Source organism: Nothobranchius furzeri, chromosome 1, assembly GCF_043380555.1.
Source record: "Nothobranchius furzeri strain GRZ-AD chromosome 1, NfurGRZ-RIMD1, whole genome shotgun sequence".
Taxonomy (NCBI): Eukaryota; Metazoa; Chordata; class Actinopteri; order Cyprinodontiformes; family Nothobranchiidae; genus Nothobranchius; species Nothobranchius furzeri.
This window is the reverse complement of record NC_091741.1, coordinates 40364181-40385463: the sequence shown is the minus strand read 5'-3', so window position 1 is coordinate 40385463 and position 21283 is coordinate 40364181. Positions and strand designations below refer to the sequence as shown.

The 21283-nt window shown below is 42.7% G+C and overlaps 1 protein-coding gene across 7 annotated transcripts in view; it reads left to right on the top strand.

The window, feature by feature from the left end:
- The window catches only part of syt1a (synaptotagmin Ia), a 296089-nt gene that overhangs the window by 203069 nt on the left and 71737 nt on the right, over window positions 1-21283 (top strand). For all 7 annotated transcript variants that reach the window (XM_054739791.2, XM_015961176.3, XM_070547869.1 and 4 more), the window contains one exon: window positions 9266-9469. In XM_054739791.2, coding sequence (XP_054595766.1) covers window positions 9295-9469 — 175 coding nt within the window. In that variant the 5' untranslated portion in view covers window positions 9266-9294. The remainder of the gene's footprint in view (window positions 1-9265; window positions 9470-21283) is intronic.

Here is a 21283-nt window from a genome sequence, read left to right as displayed (position 1 = left end):
TGATTTTTGGCGACTTTTCCTTTCAGACACGATGAGGCACCGAGGCATTCCCAAATCTGATTCCAGTGGGAAGCAGACCTGACATTAGTGAGCCGTCCAAATGTGTCTTTTAATCACATTATTGTCCTTTCATTTATTCTATTATTGGCTCCATTATCACCACGGCGACGCTCGCTGCATTACCATCCAGGCTGGAATCCGTTGGTGCGGTAGGCAGATGAGGGGAGAAAAAAAAACATGAAAGGATGATGGAGATGGGATGAACGATGGGAGGGGAGGTGGAGAGCCATCAAGCTGACCCAGTTTAGAAGGACAGAGGGAGGTGGTGGTATGGGGAGCTGATGCCAGCATCACAACTGGGCTTGGGAACCTGCTGGGCCATCTGGCGGCTCTTTAATTGGGTTGGGGGGGGGGGGGGGGGGGGTTACACCTGAATGGCACACCTCCGAAGTGAAGGCTAGAGCAAAAAATAAATAAATACCATGAATAAATAACAGCAGCTAAACCAGAATGGTTAGATCAACTGTTTATTTGTTTGCAAAACAAGCAGAAAGGACAAATCTCTGTGAAGCTTTGAAATAAATTCTAACCATTTGGTGCCACAACAACATGTTTTTAACCCCCCACCCCCCACCCCACCCCACCCCCACCCCACCCCCCCAGTGGGATCTAATGGTGACAGGGCAGATAGGAGGTTTGTGATCTACAGGATGATTACTCGGTAATGGAGAAAGGTCAACGCCTCCTGGCATTCCATGAACATAAACAAGCAGCAGTGGATGACCCTCGGTTGCCTGCTGTCGGCTGAATCACGCGGTGGGGACGACACAAAAGTTTTCATCTCATTCTCCACTGGACGAGCAATCATTGAGGTTCGAATAGGAGCAGAATGATTGTTTGGTTTGTTGTCAGTAATCTGAGGTTCTGGTGTGAGCGGGACAACAGACGCTACAGGGGCAGTGGCGTGTCCAGATCTTTTAAAATGGGGTGGCCCAGGTGAGGCACAACTTTGTGCATGGGTGGCACCAGTGGTTATGCTTTTTTTGTTTTACCCCCAAGCCTTTTGTGGTCAATGAAAAGCCTATTTAAAGGTAAATTAGTGTGGTGGCACTTGGGGTGGCCAGTCAGATTCCAAGGGTGGCATGTGCTACCCCAGGCCACTCCCTGGACACGCCCCTGTACAGGGGGGTCACACACAAAGCTCATAGTCAGCTGGGTAGACTTTAAAGGTCTCGTTCACTCGTTTTTCAGTAAATCTGCGGTGGCCTCTGTTTCAGGGAGCAGATGTCGGTCAGGGGAGTGGGGGTGGTGGAAAATGGCAGGTTTACGCATTATTATTCACGATATGCAAATATATCGCTTCTGATTGGAATGCAGCAAGGCAACTCTTCCACTGACTTTGTCAGCAGAACTCAGAATACTGTAACGTTAGATTGAAACGTCTTCAGAGATCCAAACTTACCCGAGTCTGAGGAGGAAGGGGAAATGGAAAAGTTTAAAGCCCCCATTAGTTGTCACATACTGGGGGAGCGGTGAGCAGCAGACACGGCAGCACTCGGGAACCATTTGATGGTTCAAACCCCCCCCCCCCCCCCCCCCCCAATTGAATCCCTTAATTCTGAGTATCAAGCGGAGAGGCATTGGGTCATTTCTAAAGTTTTTGGTATGACCCGACTGTGGATTTGAACCCACAATCTCCCAATTTTAGGGCAGACTCTCATCCCACTTTGCCACTGTGCTGGTATAAGAGCCATTTCCTGACCTTTTGTCAATGAACGCATCAGAACGGTATTCACACGTACGTACTCTTTCTCCTACAAGAGCAGAACGTTTGTGGCAATCGTCAAATGCTTGTAGTTGTAGTGAGCAGGTGCTAGCAGTTAGCTTCTGCTATCCAAGACAGGTGTGACCAAGTCACTGCTTTGCAAGTCACAAGTAAGTCACAAGTCTTTCCACTCAAGTCTCAAGTCAAAGACAATCAAGTCCAAGTCGAGTCCAAAGTCAATAATATAGAAGTCAAAGTCAAGTCCAAGTTCTTAACTTAGAATTTTCAACTCATAATCAAGTCATCTGTCCAACTTCAATTTAATGATGATACTAAATTCCAGAAATGAATTCTTCTTGAAGCTTCATTTATTTGATCAAACAAGCAGAAAGTGCAACTGAAACTGATTATAATGTGGCAATACGGGAGTGGTCTATGACCTGTGGACGCCAAGGATGGCAATTGTATCTGCTCGAGTGCAATTTCATTAACAACGCCACCTTGGGAATTTCACCCAAGGAATTAAAGCATATAGATTCATTCCACTTGACAGCAGACGTGGTTTCAGAAGTTACAATGATTTTATTTTATTTTAAAAAAAACTGTTTAAAAGACATTTTAAAAACTGCCATGTAAAATATAAAAATGCTAAAATTAATGACAAAACCAAATGAATTTAAACCAAACAAAAATATGTTGACAAGCAGGACTGAGGCTAGTGATGGAGGCGGGTGACTCGGGGCAGAGAAGCCCCAACCAGCAAAAAATAAAAATATCCGGGATTCACCCCCGGCAGTGAGCATTCATACCAACGTGAGAACCCAGCACCATCACACTCGCACACAGGACCACCACCTCCGAGGCCACACCCCACACCTCCTGCCTCAGCCTGCACAAAGAAAACAAAATTAAAAGAGAACTGTATAAAATCTGTACGACGTTGATCAGCTGTTCTGCCTCCTGGACTCCAGCCAGGAGCCAGGGGAACTTCCTTCAACCAGCTGATTTAAAACGTGGTAAAGAGAAACAAGACGAAACAGCGGCGCCTCCGGCCGGACCACGGAGGAATCTAAAGGACAGGGAAGAGGTAGAAAGTTACCCAACAAACAAATGGCCCAGTGTGGGGACGGCGCAGCACACACCTACCGGTCCTCCCGCTAGTAACGCCTGAACAGAAGGGAACTCTCTGCCCAGAAGCAACGAGGATACAGCAGGCAAGCGATGACATCACACCCAACACTGACCCAAATGCCCAAGCTGCAAAGTTCACAACACAGACTGAGACACAGTAGCCCTAAACGATAGCCATCTAGGTACATACCACGGTTGAAGCAGAGCCGATCGCACCATAAACGCAGCCTGAGGACACGGGCTGGCAGTACCAAAACGCAGCGGCATAATGGCACCAGCTGTTTCCCGAACCTACTTCCTTACCGGAAGAGCTCCCCTTTTATAGCAGCAGCGCCCTCCTACGTGCGGAGGGCGTACTGCTCTAAACCAATAAAATTGGAGCATGCGTTTCATAATGCTACAATAAACAAAGTGCTGCTGCATTTAACAGAACATCAAACCCAGAACCAAGAATGATTTATGATTTTTGGTCCATGTCGGGCCACTTTTGTGCTAAAATATCAAATATGCTCAAGTCATCATCAAGTCAACAGATGCAAGTCAATTCAAGTCGCAAGTCATTGGCATTCAAGTCGTAAGTCTTTATAGATTTTATCAAGTCAAGTCAGAAGTCATTAAAATAATGACTCGAGTCTGACTTGAGTCCAAGTCATGTGACTCGAGTCCATACCTCTTCTTTCTGAGACACATCCTGCTGTCTACTTCCTGTGGGCGGTCCAAAGCCAAAGTAGATGTGGCAACAAATACAAATTTTCCTTGTGACATAGAAGAGACTAGACTTTTACCGACCAGTCATTTTCCCATTTATAATCCTGAATCCAGTGTGCATGTGCAACTCGGTGATCCATCTTATTTCTAAAATGACAAGTATCCCACGCTTTCTCAGCCATCGAGACTATGAGGAAAAAAACTGAGAAATTTGCTCACATCTGGGCTCGTGTCACCATCCAATGCAGATGCATGCCTATAAATCTGTACTCAGTGTTCAACAAATCATCTAAAACGTAGATCCCTTTGCTGTAGATGTGCATGAATATGCATAGAGATACAAGATGTGGTAATTTTCCATCTCCTGTAACAGGAATAGGATTACTTAGAAGTATCACACATACACACACACCACACACACACACACACACACACACACAAAGAGTTTGATCAATTGTATAGTATGGAAGAAGCCTCCCACATGCACTTTGCGACAAATCATTGAGCTCCCTCAAAGTCCTCGTTTGTGCCGAAGTATCTCTGTCACTGCCAAGCGGGCCTCTCAGTGGATCGCCCCCACAATAACCTTGCAACAATTCAAAAGGAGACCAAAGGGAGGCTGAGCTAACATGGACGTGCGTAGGAGTTTTTTCAGCCACGAGGGAGGTTGAGAGGGAACCAGTCGCTGCTTGGAGCTCATTGCCGTCCTTTACCTGAAGCTGAATTGCCTTTGATGAATCATCTTTATTCTTTGATCACAGGCTTTCTTTTATTTGGCACATTGTTCTTTTTCTTCCACTTGCTCTCAGTGTGACTCGTCTTAGAAATATCTGTTGATGATGGTGAAAGCTGCTGCCGGTGGAGTGTTAGCCCGGTGCTGAATTCACAGCTGGAGAGACCTGTGGTTTTAAGCTTTCTCTCCGAGCTGACAAGCCACCGCAGTGATTGTGATCACCACCTCGTGTTGGCACCATTTCTGCTGGCAGTCACATTCAGTGCCAACCTTTAGTGTGATTTCCATGTGCTTTTTCATTTTTATTGTACAATTTCTTCACTTTTCAGATAAGTTCTAATTTAGCTGCTAAAAACTGGAATAATTCATGGATTGTTTTAAATTTGCACCACAGTAACTATTCTGGGAAAGTATTTGTTGCCTTTTTATTCATTTGCTTGATATAATTAAGCTTTTGATCACTTCATTGCTTTATTTGTTATTTTTCTTCTATAAATCAGTTTGTTTGATGTTGAGATCAAGCAAGCGCTGTCCATGGTGCTGACTTCACCAATATGACGCATTTAAGAAATAAATCAACTGAAATTATTTTGTGAAGTTCTCATATAAACAAACTAAGTGACAATTTTCTATTTAAAATTGCACTTTTTGTTGCTGGAAAAAGGAAATTAGAATGAAACGCAGTGTACATCTTCAGTAGTTTAGTTTAAAATAAATCACTGCCTATTTGAACCTATTTTTTCACATTAAGGTGTTTTTCTTTAGATTGCATTGGAGGGAACAGTAGCATGTTGTTCTCATCCCTTTGAAGTTGGGAATCAAACATAATTTAAAGCAATTCTGGAGCTTACATTTAGATTTTTTCAGAGAAACCTTTAGTTGCCTTTGAATCGCAGCCGGTGTGATGCTTTTATACGCGACAATGAAATGAATGGAGAGTACATGAGTTCAGTGAGCACAGACTGCAGCAACGAAGGAAAATTAGACCATCAATCTTCACCATGCGTTGGTTTTCTTTAGCAAGCCATTATCCTCTTGAATTGCTATGGTGACAGAGCAAATTACAACCCGCACAACAAGAGTACGTAAATAGTTCCTATCTGCAGTGGAAATGTTGCGCTGGAGTTTGAAACGACTGCCTAGTTCAACTATGAAAACTTAAACGTTTGGGAACGTGTGAGGTGAATCCGAATGACTTGCTGCCTTTGATGAGACACATTTCTGAAATTTCTCTCAATTTCATTTATTGCTTCCTGGCTGCATGGTGGTACAGTTGGTAGTAGGGATGAGCGAGTACACCACTATCTGTATCTGTATCTGTTCAACCATCTAAATTATCTGCATCTGTGACTGTACTCAGAGTGGGCGTGGTCTAACCCGGAAATGGGTGTAGTTTAACCGGAAGTGGGTGTGGTTTAACCAGAAGTGGGTGTGGTTTACATCAATGCGTTATTTTAAGTCTGATCAGAAGTTGCTATGTGTATTGTTTATTTGAGAACTATTTACAGAGCAGCCTCAAAGTTGAGATTAAATGTTTTTGATCACAATAGTAAAGGAACTATTACAGAACAAGTTTTTCTATTAAATCAGAACATTAATATTTAAGTGCATGAATTAAGAGAGAGAAGAAAAGATCTTTTCTATAGGCCTCTCAAGATAAAAATCACGAGGCGCTTCACAAAAACAAAACATGTAAAATAGAAAAAAGAATTTAGAAAATGATTAAAATATATTGTAAATGAGCAAAAAATAGACAATTGTGATTGAAAAATGTAAAGAAAGAGGGAGAGTGAATAGGAAAGAGGGAGTGGATCCTGAGGAAGAGGAGAGAGAGAGAGAGGGCAAAAAAATCCCGACTGGATCGGAGGCAGTGAGTGACGCAGCACGAGACGTTTTCAGCTCTGTCTTGTCAAATTCACCACGTACGTTACGAAAAAAGTAACTTTAAATAACTTTAAAGTTACTTTAAAAAGAAGCAAACTGAAGAAAACATAGGGAGTACTGAAGAAACGTGAACAGTGAAGCAAGCACAGAGAGATCCGTTACTGTGTGTGTGTGTGTGTGTGTGTGTGTGTGTGTGTGTGTGTGTGTGTGTGTGTGTGTGTGCGTGCGTGCGTGCGTGCGTGCGTGCGTGCGTGCGTGCGTGCGTGGATGGACCGGACGCTGTATCTGTATCTGTTCAACCATCTAAATTATCTGCATCTGTGACTGTACTCAGAGTGGGCGTGGCCTAACCCGGAAGTGGGTGTAGTTTAACCAGAAGTGGGTGTGGTTTACATCAATACGTTAGTTTTGTGTGTAGGGAGGGGCGGGCTCGCTATTTTACTGGCCAATCACAGAGCGTGAAGACAGTCAGTTCCCCAATGAGGATTTTCCTTCAGTACGATAAAAGATATTTACGAGTTTTACTCGTTTCATGCTCGTACTCGTCAAAAATGCTTTATCCGTACCGGATACTCGTCTGAAACGAGTATCCGGCTCATCCCTAGTTGGTAGCATTGTTGCTTTGCAGCAAGAAGGCTGCAGAATGAAATCCCACATATGTGACCTTTCTCTATGGAGTTAGCATGTTCTCTCTCCATGCGTGTGAATGTTTTCTCCAGGTACAAGACCAAACCATGCAGGAGAGGGGAGTTGGTGACTCTAAATTGCCCCATGTATGAGTGCGCGCATGACTGATTGTCTCAGTGTGTCCCTGTGATGGGCTGGACACGTGTCCAAGGGTCTCCCACCTGATGACTGCTAGAGTTAGATACCAGCTCCTTCCGACCCTGCTATTGATGAAGAGGTGAAAATGATGGATGGATTTCTGTTACTATAAAATGTTAGTTACAAAAATTGCAGTAAATGTAAAAAAAAACAATAAATTCATTCGTTGTCGTTTGTTTATCTGCGTCTTCTGGGTAGCGGCCTCAGCCTAAAGCCTAATTTATACTCCTCTGTCTGCGTCGGAACGAACGCACACAACGCCATGATCTGTCCTTTCGAGGGCTCTCCGATAGGCTCGCAAGGACGGACGGAGTAGAGATCTCTTTTCTAAACATTTGTCCGTCAAGACAGAGAATGCAAGCTTGTGATTGGTCAGAACACGCCGTCATCTACAGCACCACCATTGCACCCTCAAAAACATAAAGAGAGCCGAGGATATCTAGCGGCAAACACGGAGCAGCTCGAAGAATCTCTCGTGGGAAAAACTCTAAAAACAGGAATGTTTTATTCGCCTGTGACTGGAGAAGTGAAGAGTGTTTTATTTGTGGACGGGAAATGATGGTAAATGTGGTTTTAAGGGTGGCAAGCGCATGAAGAGGTGGAGGAGGGTAAGGGACAAATTTTTCCACATTGAAAAGTCTCTTAAATACAAAAATCACACTATAAACACTCTATCTTGGACTGGATACATGACGGGATATCACAGAACAGCACTACGCCCTCTGCTGTCCTGGCGGGGAATTGCTTTGCAACACTCCCCAGGAGACGGAGAAGTATGAGTGCAAATGGTCTCCGTCCATGCGTGCGTGTCTCTCCCTTGTGGAGCTGACGGAGAAGTAAAAATTAGGTTTAAACCATCTTCTCCCCACCATCCCCTCCCCACCAGCTCCCCCCGTGGGGTGTCCCAAAGTGTTCGCTAGCAATCCTTACAGTGTTCCATGGGTCCACACGGCACCTCCTGCTTCACCGAAACATTGCCTCGGCATAATGAAGGAGTTTAACCGCTGTAATGTTTAGAGCTGTTTGGTCCTGGGGAGCTTTATACCCACTGGTAGGGTCTCTCATGACAAACTGGTCTGAGCCTGAAAGGTTATAGAAAGCATGGGTCACCCCTGAGCTGACCTAGGGTCGGGGCTGGTGTGTGAGCCCTTGTTGGCCAGGTTTCTGTGCATGGGGCCCAGCTGGGCCCAACCCGAACCAGCTATATCATCTGCAGCAGGAACATCCGCTGCATTTTGGACCAGGTGGCAGACCAGGGTGGAGGTTTTGGCGGTCTGTTCCCCAGAATATTAAATAACATCTAGTGAGAATAATCCCATGATCATAAAACAAAAACATGGAGTTAGGCGCCACCAAAGCATTCTACAACATCCTGTTCCAAGTGAACACCGTCCCATTAAAACTAGATTGGTGGACACTTATGTTTGGACCAAAACGGGGTTCCTATGGGTGGTTCCTGGAAGGTTTTATGGGTGGCTGTGACTGAATTTAGTTGTAACACAACAATATTTACTTTTACGGGACAATGAAGTAAAATAACCACATTAAGAACATGTGTGTTGGTTCCTTTTGAAACTTCCTGAATGTAATCTGACTAAAATGAGGAGACCCTGTTAATCTGCCCTCTAGCTGAGCATCTGTAGATGTTTAGATTGTGGCGAAAGGAGCAAGAAGAGCTGACATGTTTCATTCACCTGCTGACGGGTGTGTTGGCATAACGAATGTGAATTCGGCGTTCCACAACAAATTTGATCATTAACACTTAAACATCTAAAAACACAGTAGTTACAGCAGGAGTGGCGTTGTTTCCTTTGCAGCCAGCCCTGACTGTAATGTAAATACACCTGGTGTGTACAGAACGTTTTACGTGTTGCCCTGCAACACGACCGGCTCCAACGTCTTGTAGCTGATAATAATAATGAAGCCAGACCTGAGATTTACGGTTTGTGTTGTATGACGGTAATAACTAATTGTTTGTTACTGCTCTGTGGTGTTAATATTGAGTTTAGGAGGAGTGAGCAGCTTTGTTTTGAATTCAGAGTCCCGGCCAGATCACTCTGGACCTCAGCTGATGTTTGCTCAGGCTGAGCCAGCAGCTGCTCACACGCTCTGCCTCACTCACTCATCAGATAAGACCAGCTCTCTGCCTGTGATACGAATCCGTCACAGAGGCTGAAAAAGCACAACTAACTTTGTTCTACCTCTGTCTTCTCATGCAGCAACTGCCTGGCTGCCCATCTCCGCCACAATGACTGAGAGTCGAAGGGAAGCGCTGGCGGCGGCGGCCCCCGCGCCCACCACTGCCTCCTCCTCCACGGCTGGCTCCAACACCACCAGCATGGCTGGAGCGGGCACGGGCGAGAAGGACGAAGCCTTCTCCAAGCTGAAGAACAAGTTCATGAATGAGCTGAACAAAATCCCACGTGAGTGCTTATTTCTTTTCTTTAGTCGGAGAGGCAAACTGTTTCAGATGTTCTCAAAAACGGATTTTCTGGCTCGATCAGCTTTAAAATGGATGGAAATCGGCTTATTTTCTGCTCAATTTACTTAAAGGAATTACAAATTTCATAAAACATGAAACCATCTAGAGGCAATAAATAGAAAGTACTTCATTTGATGTGTTCATTCCTAAAACTAACTGGAAGCTAGATCTATTAGATAGGCATCTGTAATCTTCAGGAATCTTGCTGCCATCTTTAAAATCACCTAAACTTTGGACACCTTTGAAGTATTGACTCTAAACTGGCCTAATAACTCAGCGACACCTCTGTTTGAAAGCTTGGCAAATGCAGAATGTCATCTTCCGTTCGTGATTTTAAATGATCCCGACAAAAAGAGAAAATATTCAACACGACCTTGTTGTAACCATGAGTCAGAAATGATTCAGCTTCGGTTGTCTTAAACTTTTGTTGGCGATGCAGAATCAGCAGTCAGAACCATCCTTGACATTTGATGATGATTTCTAAACAACAAACTGTTTTAATTTGTTAGTATTTAATCTCTTTGCAGAGTTATCTCTGAAGTGGCTTCTGGAACAAAAGTTTATTATGTTCTCTGAACCATTTAGAGGAAGCAGGTTTTTTTTTGTCAAGTTTGAAACGTCTTTGAACGGCTCCAGTTCTTAATAGTTAATCTAACATTATAGGTGACTTTTAAACAAGTCATAATAGTCATTTGTCTTCACAAGACATGTTCATGAAGCTCTTTGCATAATGTTCCTCTCTAATAGCGATTTCAGCAGTTTTATTAGTGACTGATTCATAACCCTCCAGAATGAGCTGTTTCTGGCCACGCCCACCAGTCTTATCCTTTAATCTTAATTATTACTTTCTTTTTCTTGTTGTTTATTTATTTATTTATTTATTATTATTATTATTTTATTGGAGAATAGAATAACCCATATTTAACTTTGAGCATCACAGTTGTAGTTAGAAATCTAAATATCCCCTCTTGATTCCCAACAAAATGGGGAGATAAGACTTGATAGACTCAGACTGGAACCACCAACATTGGTAACATTTGGAGAATCCAATGGGATGACTGACTTATCATTATCAGAACACATCTTGAAAACTGCATTTTATTGCCACAAAGGATGTAGGAAAAAGAATAAATGTGGCATCTAAAGGCATGGACAGTTTTGTGTCATCTGCATACGAACAATTATGTTTGCTTAATGGCTTTAAATGGTAAAATGGTAAATGATCTGTATTTGTATAGCACCTTCTTGGGGTGATATAACCCCCCAACAACACAATCAGCCATTCACCCATTCACACACACATTCACACACTGGTGGGGATTAGCTAAGATGTAGCCACAGCTGCCCTAGGGCGCACTGATAGAGGCGAGGCTGCCAAACACTGGCGCCACCGGTCCATCCGACCACCACCAGCAGGCAAGGCAGGTTACGTTTCTTGCCCAAGGACACAACAGCAGCATTCTCTGGTCAGAGCGACCTGGTCGAACCTGCAACCTTACGATTACTGGACAACCCGCTCCTCCTCCAGAGCTACTGCTGTCCTTGTAAATCAGCTAATCAAGATGAAACTTCTGAATAGAGAAAACAAAAGGACTGAGGACTCATCCCTGAGGTACACCAGAGGTCAGCTGAGCCACTGAAAACTAGAGTTTCAAAATAATGAATTAAAAAAAAATTCAATTAGCTTTCTAATGTATTTGTACTTAATGACAGATCATTATTAAATCTCAAAGCGTGGTTTCTGTATCATAAAAGGCAAGCCCATAAGCTGCAAAAACACTGTTATTTGTAAGCTTGGAAAAAGATAAAGGTAAATGATGTAAATTAGGTTTCTCAATCAGTGGATGTAAAGTTGTAAGTTTAAAATGAACATAAAAATATCCCGTGGCTCTAGGATCATTACCTATTCATGAGATAAAAGGACTGACAGTGGAAATGCTTAAAGGGCCCAGTGGGAACAGCAGAAAGAGGCCATGCAGAAAAACAAGCTGTTTATTTTAGACGCGATGACGCAGACCTGAATATAATGTTAGTTTTACTTTCTGTCAAATCAGCTTCTTCACTGAAAACGTTAAGCCATACATGTGCCTGTAGGAGTTTTGAGAACATGGCTGTCATTCTGGAAAGAAGTGTGCAGTGTGTGCAGTAGAATCCTACGGTAACTAACGGCAACGTGTTCGGCTCCGGTGGAAGAGGCGCTTTATTTCCTCACCAAGGACACAAGTGACATCATTCCAAGCGCAGCATGTAGCATGTATTCAGCGTGGAAAATTCCTTCTCCTACGGCAGGATGCATCAATTCTACCACAATAAAATTCACTATTTGTGTTGAAATCTCAGTGAAATTCTTTTTAAACAAGAAATTGATTGAAAATGGAAAGACGTTTGGATTTTTGGTTCAGGAGATGAAAAATAGGATGTCGCTGATCTTCCCTCAGGCTCTTTCTGCTTGTCACCACAGCAATCCCCCCTAAATCTGGTCCAACTAATTTTTTATGCCCTTCTCGGGCAAAGCTGGAGATTTATTTTCTTTTCTCTCTGCACTGTCACCTAATCTATTTTATACCTTCAGGTAAAAAAAAAAAAAATGTTCCAAACAAATTCCTGTCCATCATGGCGGGTGTCGCTGCCCGGCCTTCCTTTTAACCGTTTTCTATCACCTTATCCCCTCAATCAAAAGCAGGACTTTGCTCTGCAGTGCGGCCAAGCGGATGATGAATGCCCGAAAGACCTGTTTACTCCGTGGAATATCGATACTGTCTGGGGAAAGTCATGCAGTAAATTTAACAAGAATACGTGAGAGGGGAAGCTGCGCTCTCGGCTCTGCCCCTCCACCTCGCCTGCAAAAGATCTTCTTTGAGGCTCATAACCCAGTTTAAGCTCCACGGGCTCTCAGTGTGGTGGCATGAAGCTGTCACTCCGGCCTAACTCGCTGCTCAATTTCTGCCAGCTGCAGACTTCTGCTGGCCGGTGGCTCTGGCAAGCAAAACACACCAAACATTATCAACATCCTGGTGAGTGTTTAAAAGCCATATATATTCAGGCTGATTTACATTTAGTTTCAAAATGAAACCATCATAAATGTGCACAAAATGAGCTGTTCTGCAACAAAAGTATGCTTTACTTTTCCGCACTCTGAAGTTTGACTAATCACAATGAAACACTGCTGCCGCTCGCTGAACCGATGCAGCTGCAACTACTGATAAAGGCAGACGCTTTGATCCTGGAGCACTAACTCCAGATCACAGTTTCCATTCATGTCATGTTTGAGTTTTTCTTTCACCAGCCGGAGACGGAAAGCTGGAAATGAGTCACAGAATTTAGCTAAAATAAAAGCAAAGTTTAAAAATAAGATATCTGAATAAAAAAGTAAGACTCTGTTATTATTAACTTAAAGTATCTTTCCGGAGTTTTCCTCTTTCAGAATTTATGTTTGGTTTTTCAGAAACCCGTAAAAGTGATTGTCTTATCATGTACTGTGATATAATGTAAGCAATACAGTAAGAGTTACAGTAGTCTCAGCGTGAGGAGATGAAGGTGTGGAGAACGCTCTGAAGTTCAGAGCGGGACAGAATGGGACTCAGCTTAGCAACGTTCCTGAGATGGAAGAAGGAAGAGCGAACAAGAGAACTGACATGAGAATCAAGGGTGAGAGCTGGGTCAAAGGTCACGCCAAGATTCCTGACGGAAGGTTTGGTGTGGGAAGCAAGCGGCCCAAAACGATCTCCTAACACATGGATGTTCTGCTTCCTGATCACGTGACGTGTGACGTACGCGGATGAAGATCGGCTTTAGAGCAGGGATGTTTGTTCTCACGGTGCGGGGGCTCGTCCGACGCCCACACAATAAAAAGATGCAAATGTCGACTTTAGTCGTCACTGGCAGTTAATGACTTAATATTACAATTAAAATTATTGTTCATATTAATGCCCTCCCAAATTTGTAAACCCTTTCTTTACATTCACGTAATTATTTCTTTCTTACATTTGTCCTCCATTTTTCTGTTATTATTGTTAATATTATTTTATTGCAATACTAGAGGTGGATGTTCTGAATAAAATGTATTATTATATTAACCAACATGCTGGTATTAAACTAAACTAAGATCTTTTTTTGGACTAATTACTACCTGAAATGACAGTAAGCACAACTACTCAGACATGTGTTCGTAAGTGTCTCAACGTATTTAACACTGACTGCTCACCGTCGACAGGCAGCAGGGTTTATTAGAGAGGATTAGGGTGGAGGATCAGCAGAGCCGCTCGTCTCTCCTGCCTGCTGGCATCCAGCCCGATCCGCGACTCTCCGACCACGTTAAAATATTTGGTACCAGAGAAACTGGCGTCGGCACAGTCATACTTGTAAATGTCGTACTCTGATTGTGTGACAGTTACTTATTTGTACTTGATGATAAAACTGACTTATCATTTTAATGAAAATGCCTGTTCACACCTGATGAGCTCCTTCGTGTGAACATAAATAGGTGTGAGCGTGTTTTCAGTGTTATTCCTTGAATTTGAATTAAACTGATTGTTCATCCTAAATTAAATAAATAAATAAATAAAAAGCCATTGTTAAAACTGGAAAAGAACAAATAGAGGCAGATAGATGATAAATAGTGTCTCTATAGAGGTCAAATGTTTTTGAAAAACACATCTTGAGGATGTTTTGCTACTTATTTGCTGATGTTTCTCATTTCAGATCAAAAAGTGCAAAGAGCCAAACTTTAGTGAGAGATAAGATCAAGCATCCAGACAACCAGAAACCCAAAGGACTTTTAAACCCAAATCGCATCTTTAATGCCACTGTTATGTAATGAAATAGATTACAGGTATTTAATGAGCCATAAGGCGTGGGATTCCATAGGAAATATGAAATCCACCTTACGGATCGCAGGGTTATTTAAACCAGAAGATTGGATCTTTTTATTGCAGGGATTAGATAACCGCTATGTATTCACTCAGAGACACAAGAGAGAGAGTCAAGTTTAAAAATTAAGAATTTTAAAGAATTTTAGAATTAAACTAGACTGACTTTAAAACTAAATGTATGGTGTAACTAAAATGGATGGGACAGTGAATGGATGGCGTGTGATGTTAAATCAGAACCAGCAAATCCGAAGAAGCGATTAGTTCTGATGGGAACTGGAGGTGTTGTTTTTGCATTAAGCTTTGGTTCGGAAGTTCAGAAACACATGAGACACCATCATGTCGGTCTACCTACCCTTCGGGAAGTCCTCTGTAGATCAGGAATATCGAGGTAAAGTGGACCCTCTCTGGAACAGAGCCGGTAGGAAAAAGCCGCAGTTCCGATCAAACCCGTCTTGAGTTACTTCCGGGCACACGACAAGTTATTGGCATCTGGTGGGACCCTAAAGCCTGGGTCCGGATGGTTGAGCTTTTGTTCTGAAAGGAACTGCTGCCGCTGTTGGAAGAGCGACTGGATTTTTCGGCTTGTCGTTGTTCTTTCGGTTAAAGAGTAGAGATCAGGATTGGCCACTCCGTCACTTTCTCTGGAACGCTTTGAACTGGCGTTAGAGCTGACGTGGCATAGTTTTATACTTCGGATGTTATGGTTTATTGTCGAATGAAAAATTACCAAACACCATCAGAACCACGCCTCCGTCAGATCTGTGAGATTCTGATTGGATCAGTGACAGTAATGTGTTATGTCTTTTAACGCTACGTGAAATGAGTCCTGTTGGAACACTAGTGTCAGTTGCAGCTTTGAGCCCTGTCGTCACAGGTATTGTTTGGCAGTGTTGGGAGTAATGCGGTACAGAAGTAATTAATTACTGTAATGCATTGCTTTTTGTTGTAATGTGGTAATGTAAGGCATTACAGGGAAAGAAAATGGTAATATTTACTCGGTACAATTGTCAGTAACGCGGTAATTACAACGCATTTTAAACCCAGAATCAAGATGCGTTTCTTAAAAATTCAGATTGCGGGAAACCTGAAAAAAGATCCAGTACCTGCATATGTTACGTCATTTATGGACTCAGCTTTGAAGGCAGAGAGGACGTAGCGGTACCGGCTCAAATACTCCAGCTGCGTCCTGCACGCGGCCGCTGTAACATTCACAAAATCGCTCCACTAAAACAAAATAATTCACCTGCGATCGTTCATATCAGCGCATGTTCTCTGGTATTCTGTACTTTTCTGACGTGCTTTGCCTCAGCTGAGTTAATCTGGGCCCCGGTGATTTCAACTCATTGCTGCTGGAGCGCTGCGCATGTGAAGATCCCTTTGGCTGATAGTTAGAAAGTAGGAAATCTAGGAAACAGTTTCTTCTGGAAGACGGAGAAAATATGCAGCATGCAGGAAGGTTAGAGAGAGAAAGGGCAGGAAATGATTCAAATAAAATCAAGAAAACAAAACAAAGTGCTTGAAAAGACAAAAAGTAGGTAGATTTATCCCCAATACACATTTTTACCAGTGAAAAGCAATAATACATAAGCATTTAATATTTATACATGTGATAGAATCAGATCACCCCAGAAGTCAGTCCCACATCCAGGGCCGTATCAAGGCATTTGGGGACCAAGGCTAAATAGACTTGGAGCCCCCACCACCTCACTCGCCCACCGCTCAGTTAATCTAAGATGGCAGCGTGCTGAGAGTACAGATTGTTGTTTCATTTATTTCATAAACAATCCTTCTAAAGAACTGTTTTAACAGCAGTCCTAGCTCAGACACCACATCACCTTCCACCGGATGTGTCATGAGTTCACCAGGCATCAGATTACCAAACTCATACTGAAGTTGTTTTGTTGAAAGTAACTTAGAGTAATGAAAAAGTAGTGTAATGCCTTACATTTTAAAATCAGTAACATTGTAATGTAATGAATTACTTTAAAATGAGGGTAACAAGTAATAAATAATGTATTACAGTTTTGAAGTAACTTGCCCAACACTGTTGTTTGGTGGTGGGACCGACCGGTGGCGACTGAGGACGGCAGCCTGGCTTCTGTCGGCGCAGCGTGGCTACGATGTAGCTCGTCCCCACTAGTGTGTGAATGTGTGTGTGCATGGGTGCTGGTTGTGTTGTAAAGCACCTTGGAAGGGGGGGGGGGGGGGGGGTTGTAGAACCCTAAAAGGTACTATATTAAATACAGGCCTTTTACCATTCTGCACCAGTCACTGACTCTAAATGAAGTAAACTCTTCATAACAAATTATGCATGGCACAGAAAATACATGAGCTTCTTCGAGAAGTAGAGGTATACTACAGGGGCGACGGTGGCGCCGGAGTAAGTGCAGGTTCAAGTCCCGCTCATTCTGTTGCTGTTATTGTGTCCTTGGGCAAGACACTTCAATTCAATTGAATTCAATTTTATTTATATAGCGCCAAATCACGACAAGAGTCGTCTCAAGACACTTCACATAATAAACATTCCAATTCAGGTCAGTTCATTAAGCCAATCAGAAAAAATGTTTCCTATATAAGGAACCCAGCAAATTGCATCAAGTCACTGACTAGTGTCACACACACACACACACACACACACACACACACACACACACACACACACACACACACACACACACACACACACACAGCAATGTTTCTATGGTTACGTTGTGATTTCTTTGTAAATATTTTCTTTGGTGAAAGATACATTTTATTGTATTCATCCTAGTGCATCTATAATTAAACAGATAAACTAGTAGTAGGAAATCCAACGTCAAGGAAAGCAAAAAGTTATTATCAGGAGAGGGAGAATGTTTTAGTGGTTAGCAGCAGTGTGCTAGACGATGGCCCCCTCCATGAGGCCACCACAGCTCAGCAGAACATCATCGTAGCTTCTTCTGGGGAGAAAAACACTTAGAGAGAAAAATAAAGTTAACAGCTAAAATTACACAACATATTTTGTTGTTCAAGACTGTTACCGCAGGTTAAACAGAACTGCACACCACATTGGCGCTGTCAGTTTCACACACGGTTATGTCTCAGGACTGATCTGCAGCACAGTTCACCTCCCTACTGCTGCCTCCGGGCTGATGATTTCTCCCTGGCTCCTCGTACCCCGCAGCCACACAAAATTATATGAAAATGCACATAATGCAAAATGCAGGGTTGTGGCCATGTGACATCACATTTAATGGGGTCTATAGAAGTAGGAAAAACCTGATAAATGACAGGTTGGTTTAAAATATTTGGTGACAAAATAAATAAAAAAAAAAATATATATATATACACATACATGTTGAGAGAATACTACTACTACTGCTGCTCCGAAGTTTGGTTAAAATATGTAAAGCAGCATGCAATCTTTCAATTCAATTCAAGTTTATTTATATAGCACCAAATCATGACAAGAGTCGTCTCAAGGCACTTCACATAATAAACATTCCAATTCAGGTCAGCTCATTAAGCCAATCAGAAATAATGTTTCCTATATAAGGAACCCAGCAAATGGCATCAAGTCACTGACTAGTGTCAGTGACTTTACAGCAATCCTCATACTAAGCAAGCATAAAGTGACAGTGGAGAGGAAAACTCCCTTTTAACAGGAAGAAACCTCCAGAGAATCCTGGCTCAGTATAAGCAGCCATCCACCACGACTCACTGGGGATGGAGGACAGAGCAGGCACACACACACACACACTTACACACACACACACACACACACACACACACACACACAAAGACAAAGTAATGTGTCTATAGTTATATTGTGATGGCTTAGTAAATATTCTATTTGGTGAAAGAGAAACTTTATTGTATTTATCCTAGTGAATCTATTGTTAAACGGGTAAACTAGTAGTAGCACATCCATCGTCAAGGAAAGCAAAAAGTTATTATCAGGAGAGGGAGAATGTTTAAGTGGTTAGCAGCAGTGTGCTAGACGATGGCCCCCTCCATGAGGCCACCACAACTCAGCAGAACATCGTTGTAGCTTCTTCTGGGGAGAAAAACACAGAGAGAAAAATAAAGTTAACAGCTGAAATTGCAGAAAATAATACAGTTAAAGAGCAGATTGTAGAAGAAAGTAGTTGAGTGTGAAAAGTGGTCAGTGTGTCCTCCAGCAGTCTAAGCCTATAGCAGCATAACTACAGAGATAACTCTGGATAACCTAGCCTTTTAGATGGAGGCATGTTGGAGACAGCGCAAGGGAGAGCCGTCTTTACCGACTGTACACTCCACCTCCCTCTACTCCACTACTCTACTTAACCCACCTTGCCTGCTGGTAGTGGTCGGAGGGACCGGTGGCGACTGTGCACGAGTGACTCACCTCTGTCATAATGTAGCCATCACCATCAGGGTATTAATGTGTGTGTGAATGGGTGAATGACTGTGTTGTAAAACGCCTTGGGGGGTTCCAGGACTCCAGAAGGCGCTATATCAAATCCATACCATTTCCCATATTCGATGACTTATTTCTCTAGACATCTTTCTCCAGATGTTTTCTCCTCAAATTGATGTAAACTTACAATTAGCTCCAACTTTTGCCTTGACTGTAGCAAGTTTCTGTTTCGTTGGCAAAAATGAAACAAGGACTGATCTAAAATGCGTCAGACGCATTTGGAGAAAGGGCAAATTTGTAGTTAAAAATGCAGGATGAAAGGAACTCAGTGGAGACATATTTGGAGTTCATGTTTAAAGAAGTATTTATTTACCAATCTGAAACCCAGAGAGTCGATGGTCACTGTTTGTCCTGCTACTGCTCTCTTTGATTCTCTAAATGTTTGTCCAGATGCTTGTCCTGCTGGGGTGGGACGAACCCTGAGCAGACCGTAGCTCTCGTAGGCGTAACAAGATATAATGTCAAGGTTAATTGACTAACAGGGTCCTGTCAGACTGAATTAGTGAGCTCTAGAAGTGGATGTAACCCAGATGCAATATAACATGTTTACGCGCACAGACAGACCCTTGAATCCAGCATAAAAACCTTTCTGTCTGATGGAAAGTGCTCTGTGTAACCAGGAAGATGGAAGAGGGTGAATCAAACAGAAGTCATTTTAATTACTGAGCTGAGTCGGAGCAGAGAGGTCTAATGGAGCAGGATGTAGTCCCCACATCTATTCATATTTCTATTTAACGCAGAGTTTATTACACTAAATTAAGCATTAATAATCAGTCACAACCTCCAGAAATAATCCCAAAATATTCTGACTGAAACATCTGCCCTGCAGCATTATTTAGGATCCTCGTGCATCTAGACCAGTGAATTTAGTGTTAAAACACTAAGTTAATTCTCCGTTTGTGTTCTGATGAAGATTTGACCGTAATCCAGAGCGAGGAGCGAACAGCGTTGTGCCAGTCGTGTGAAAGTCTGGAGGAAACGTGCAGCTCTATGAATAGAATAGTTGGACCCATTTCATTTGGATCTGATCCGAGCACACATAGCTAGATGATGGCTTCTCTGACAGAAATGTGCTGCTGAAACAAAAACGAACAACATCACAACAACCAGGAGGGGTCAGAGGTTTAGAATATTAAAATGTTTTACAAGTCTCATCGTGGAGTAAGGAATTATTGTCCAGTAATCGTCTGAAACGAGTATCCGGCTCATCCCTATAAATAATATAATATAGGTAGAAACTGGATCTCTTTTGTGCTCCTTCTGGGTGTGTAAGTTAAGGGCATCGGGGAGCCTGACAACCTTTAAGGAGAACCAAGTTGCTCTCTCATAATTTGAACCCAGTATCCAACTCCGGATTGGGAAGTAAAGCCCGAGAATCCCGATCAGTCTGAAACCATGTGATCGGGGCCGATTTCCGATCATGTGATCGGATCGGAACTTCCCTACTTTTAAACACCTGTCATTACACTGCATACTGTTATTAAACGTAAAAAAACAAATACTTGCATATAAATAAATAAACGTGGAAGGAAGCATTCTGCAGAAAGGACACCATCTCACAGTGGGTCCCAGTCTCTCTCTAAACACCCAGTCTGCCTCACACAGTCCACTGTTTTTGGCTTCTGCAGGTTTTCTACTCCTCACTGATCCCATTATGTGCATTTGAATCATTTACCAGCAAAACCTCTTGTTCTAAATCATTTTAGTCGTGTTTATTAAAAACTTTGAGAACTTATTGAGGCAACTTCACCCAAGTACTAGAAACACGACTTTACTGTGCAGTATGTTAAATCCTGATGTTGCTGTAAAAAACAAAGCTGAAAGTTTTGCCATACAACCCGACGTGTATTATCATAATTATTGCTGTTATTGTCTATTTTTGCTTGCTTTACTGGCCTCACTGACAGCTGGGGGAGTCACATCCTACTGTTTCCTTCCACTGTGTTGGTATGGAGTCCCTATAGAACACCTACGCACATTAAAAAAGACCCAAAATGTCAGCCGGTGAAAGCTGACATTTATTTTAGTTGAACTTAATAGTCTTTGACGTCTCTTCGCTGCTCCAAAGTGAAGTCTAACAAGGTTTTCTGCAGAACACTAAACCCAGGAACAGCCACAGAAGCATGAGAACTTAAAAGGTTATCTCTTATTAAAACCCTTTGATGGTATGGCTCTAGATAACGCACTCACTTTACACAACCTAATATTATCCCAACTGAAACGGTGTAACACTGACTGATTATTTAAGCTTCAAAGGGCTTGGAGTTGAGGCGTTGTCTGGTCTAGTTTTCTGCTTTGCCGCCGTTCCTGATGCGACGCCTGTCCTGGTTTCAGCCTTAAGCAGCAGCAAACATGCACAACCCGGCCATCAGAGAAAGTCTATTTTCCACGCCACGTCGCATGGTGGAACAAGAGATAAGAGTCTGGAGTTGGAGAGCGACGTGCA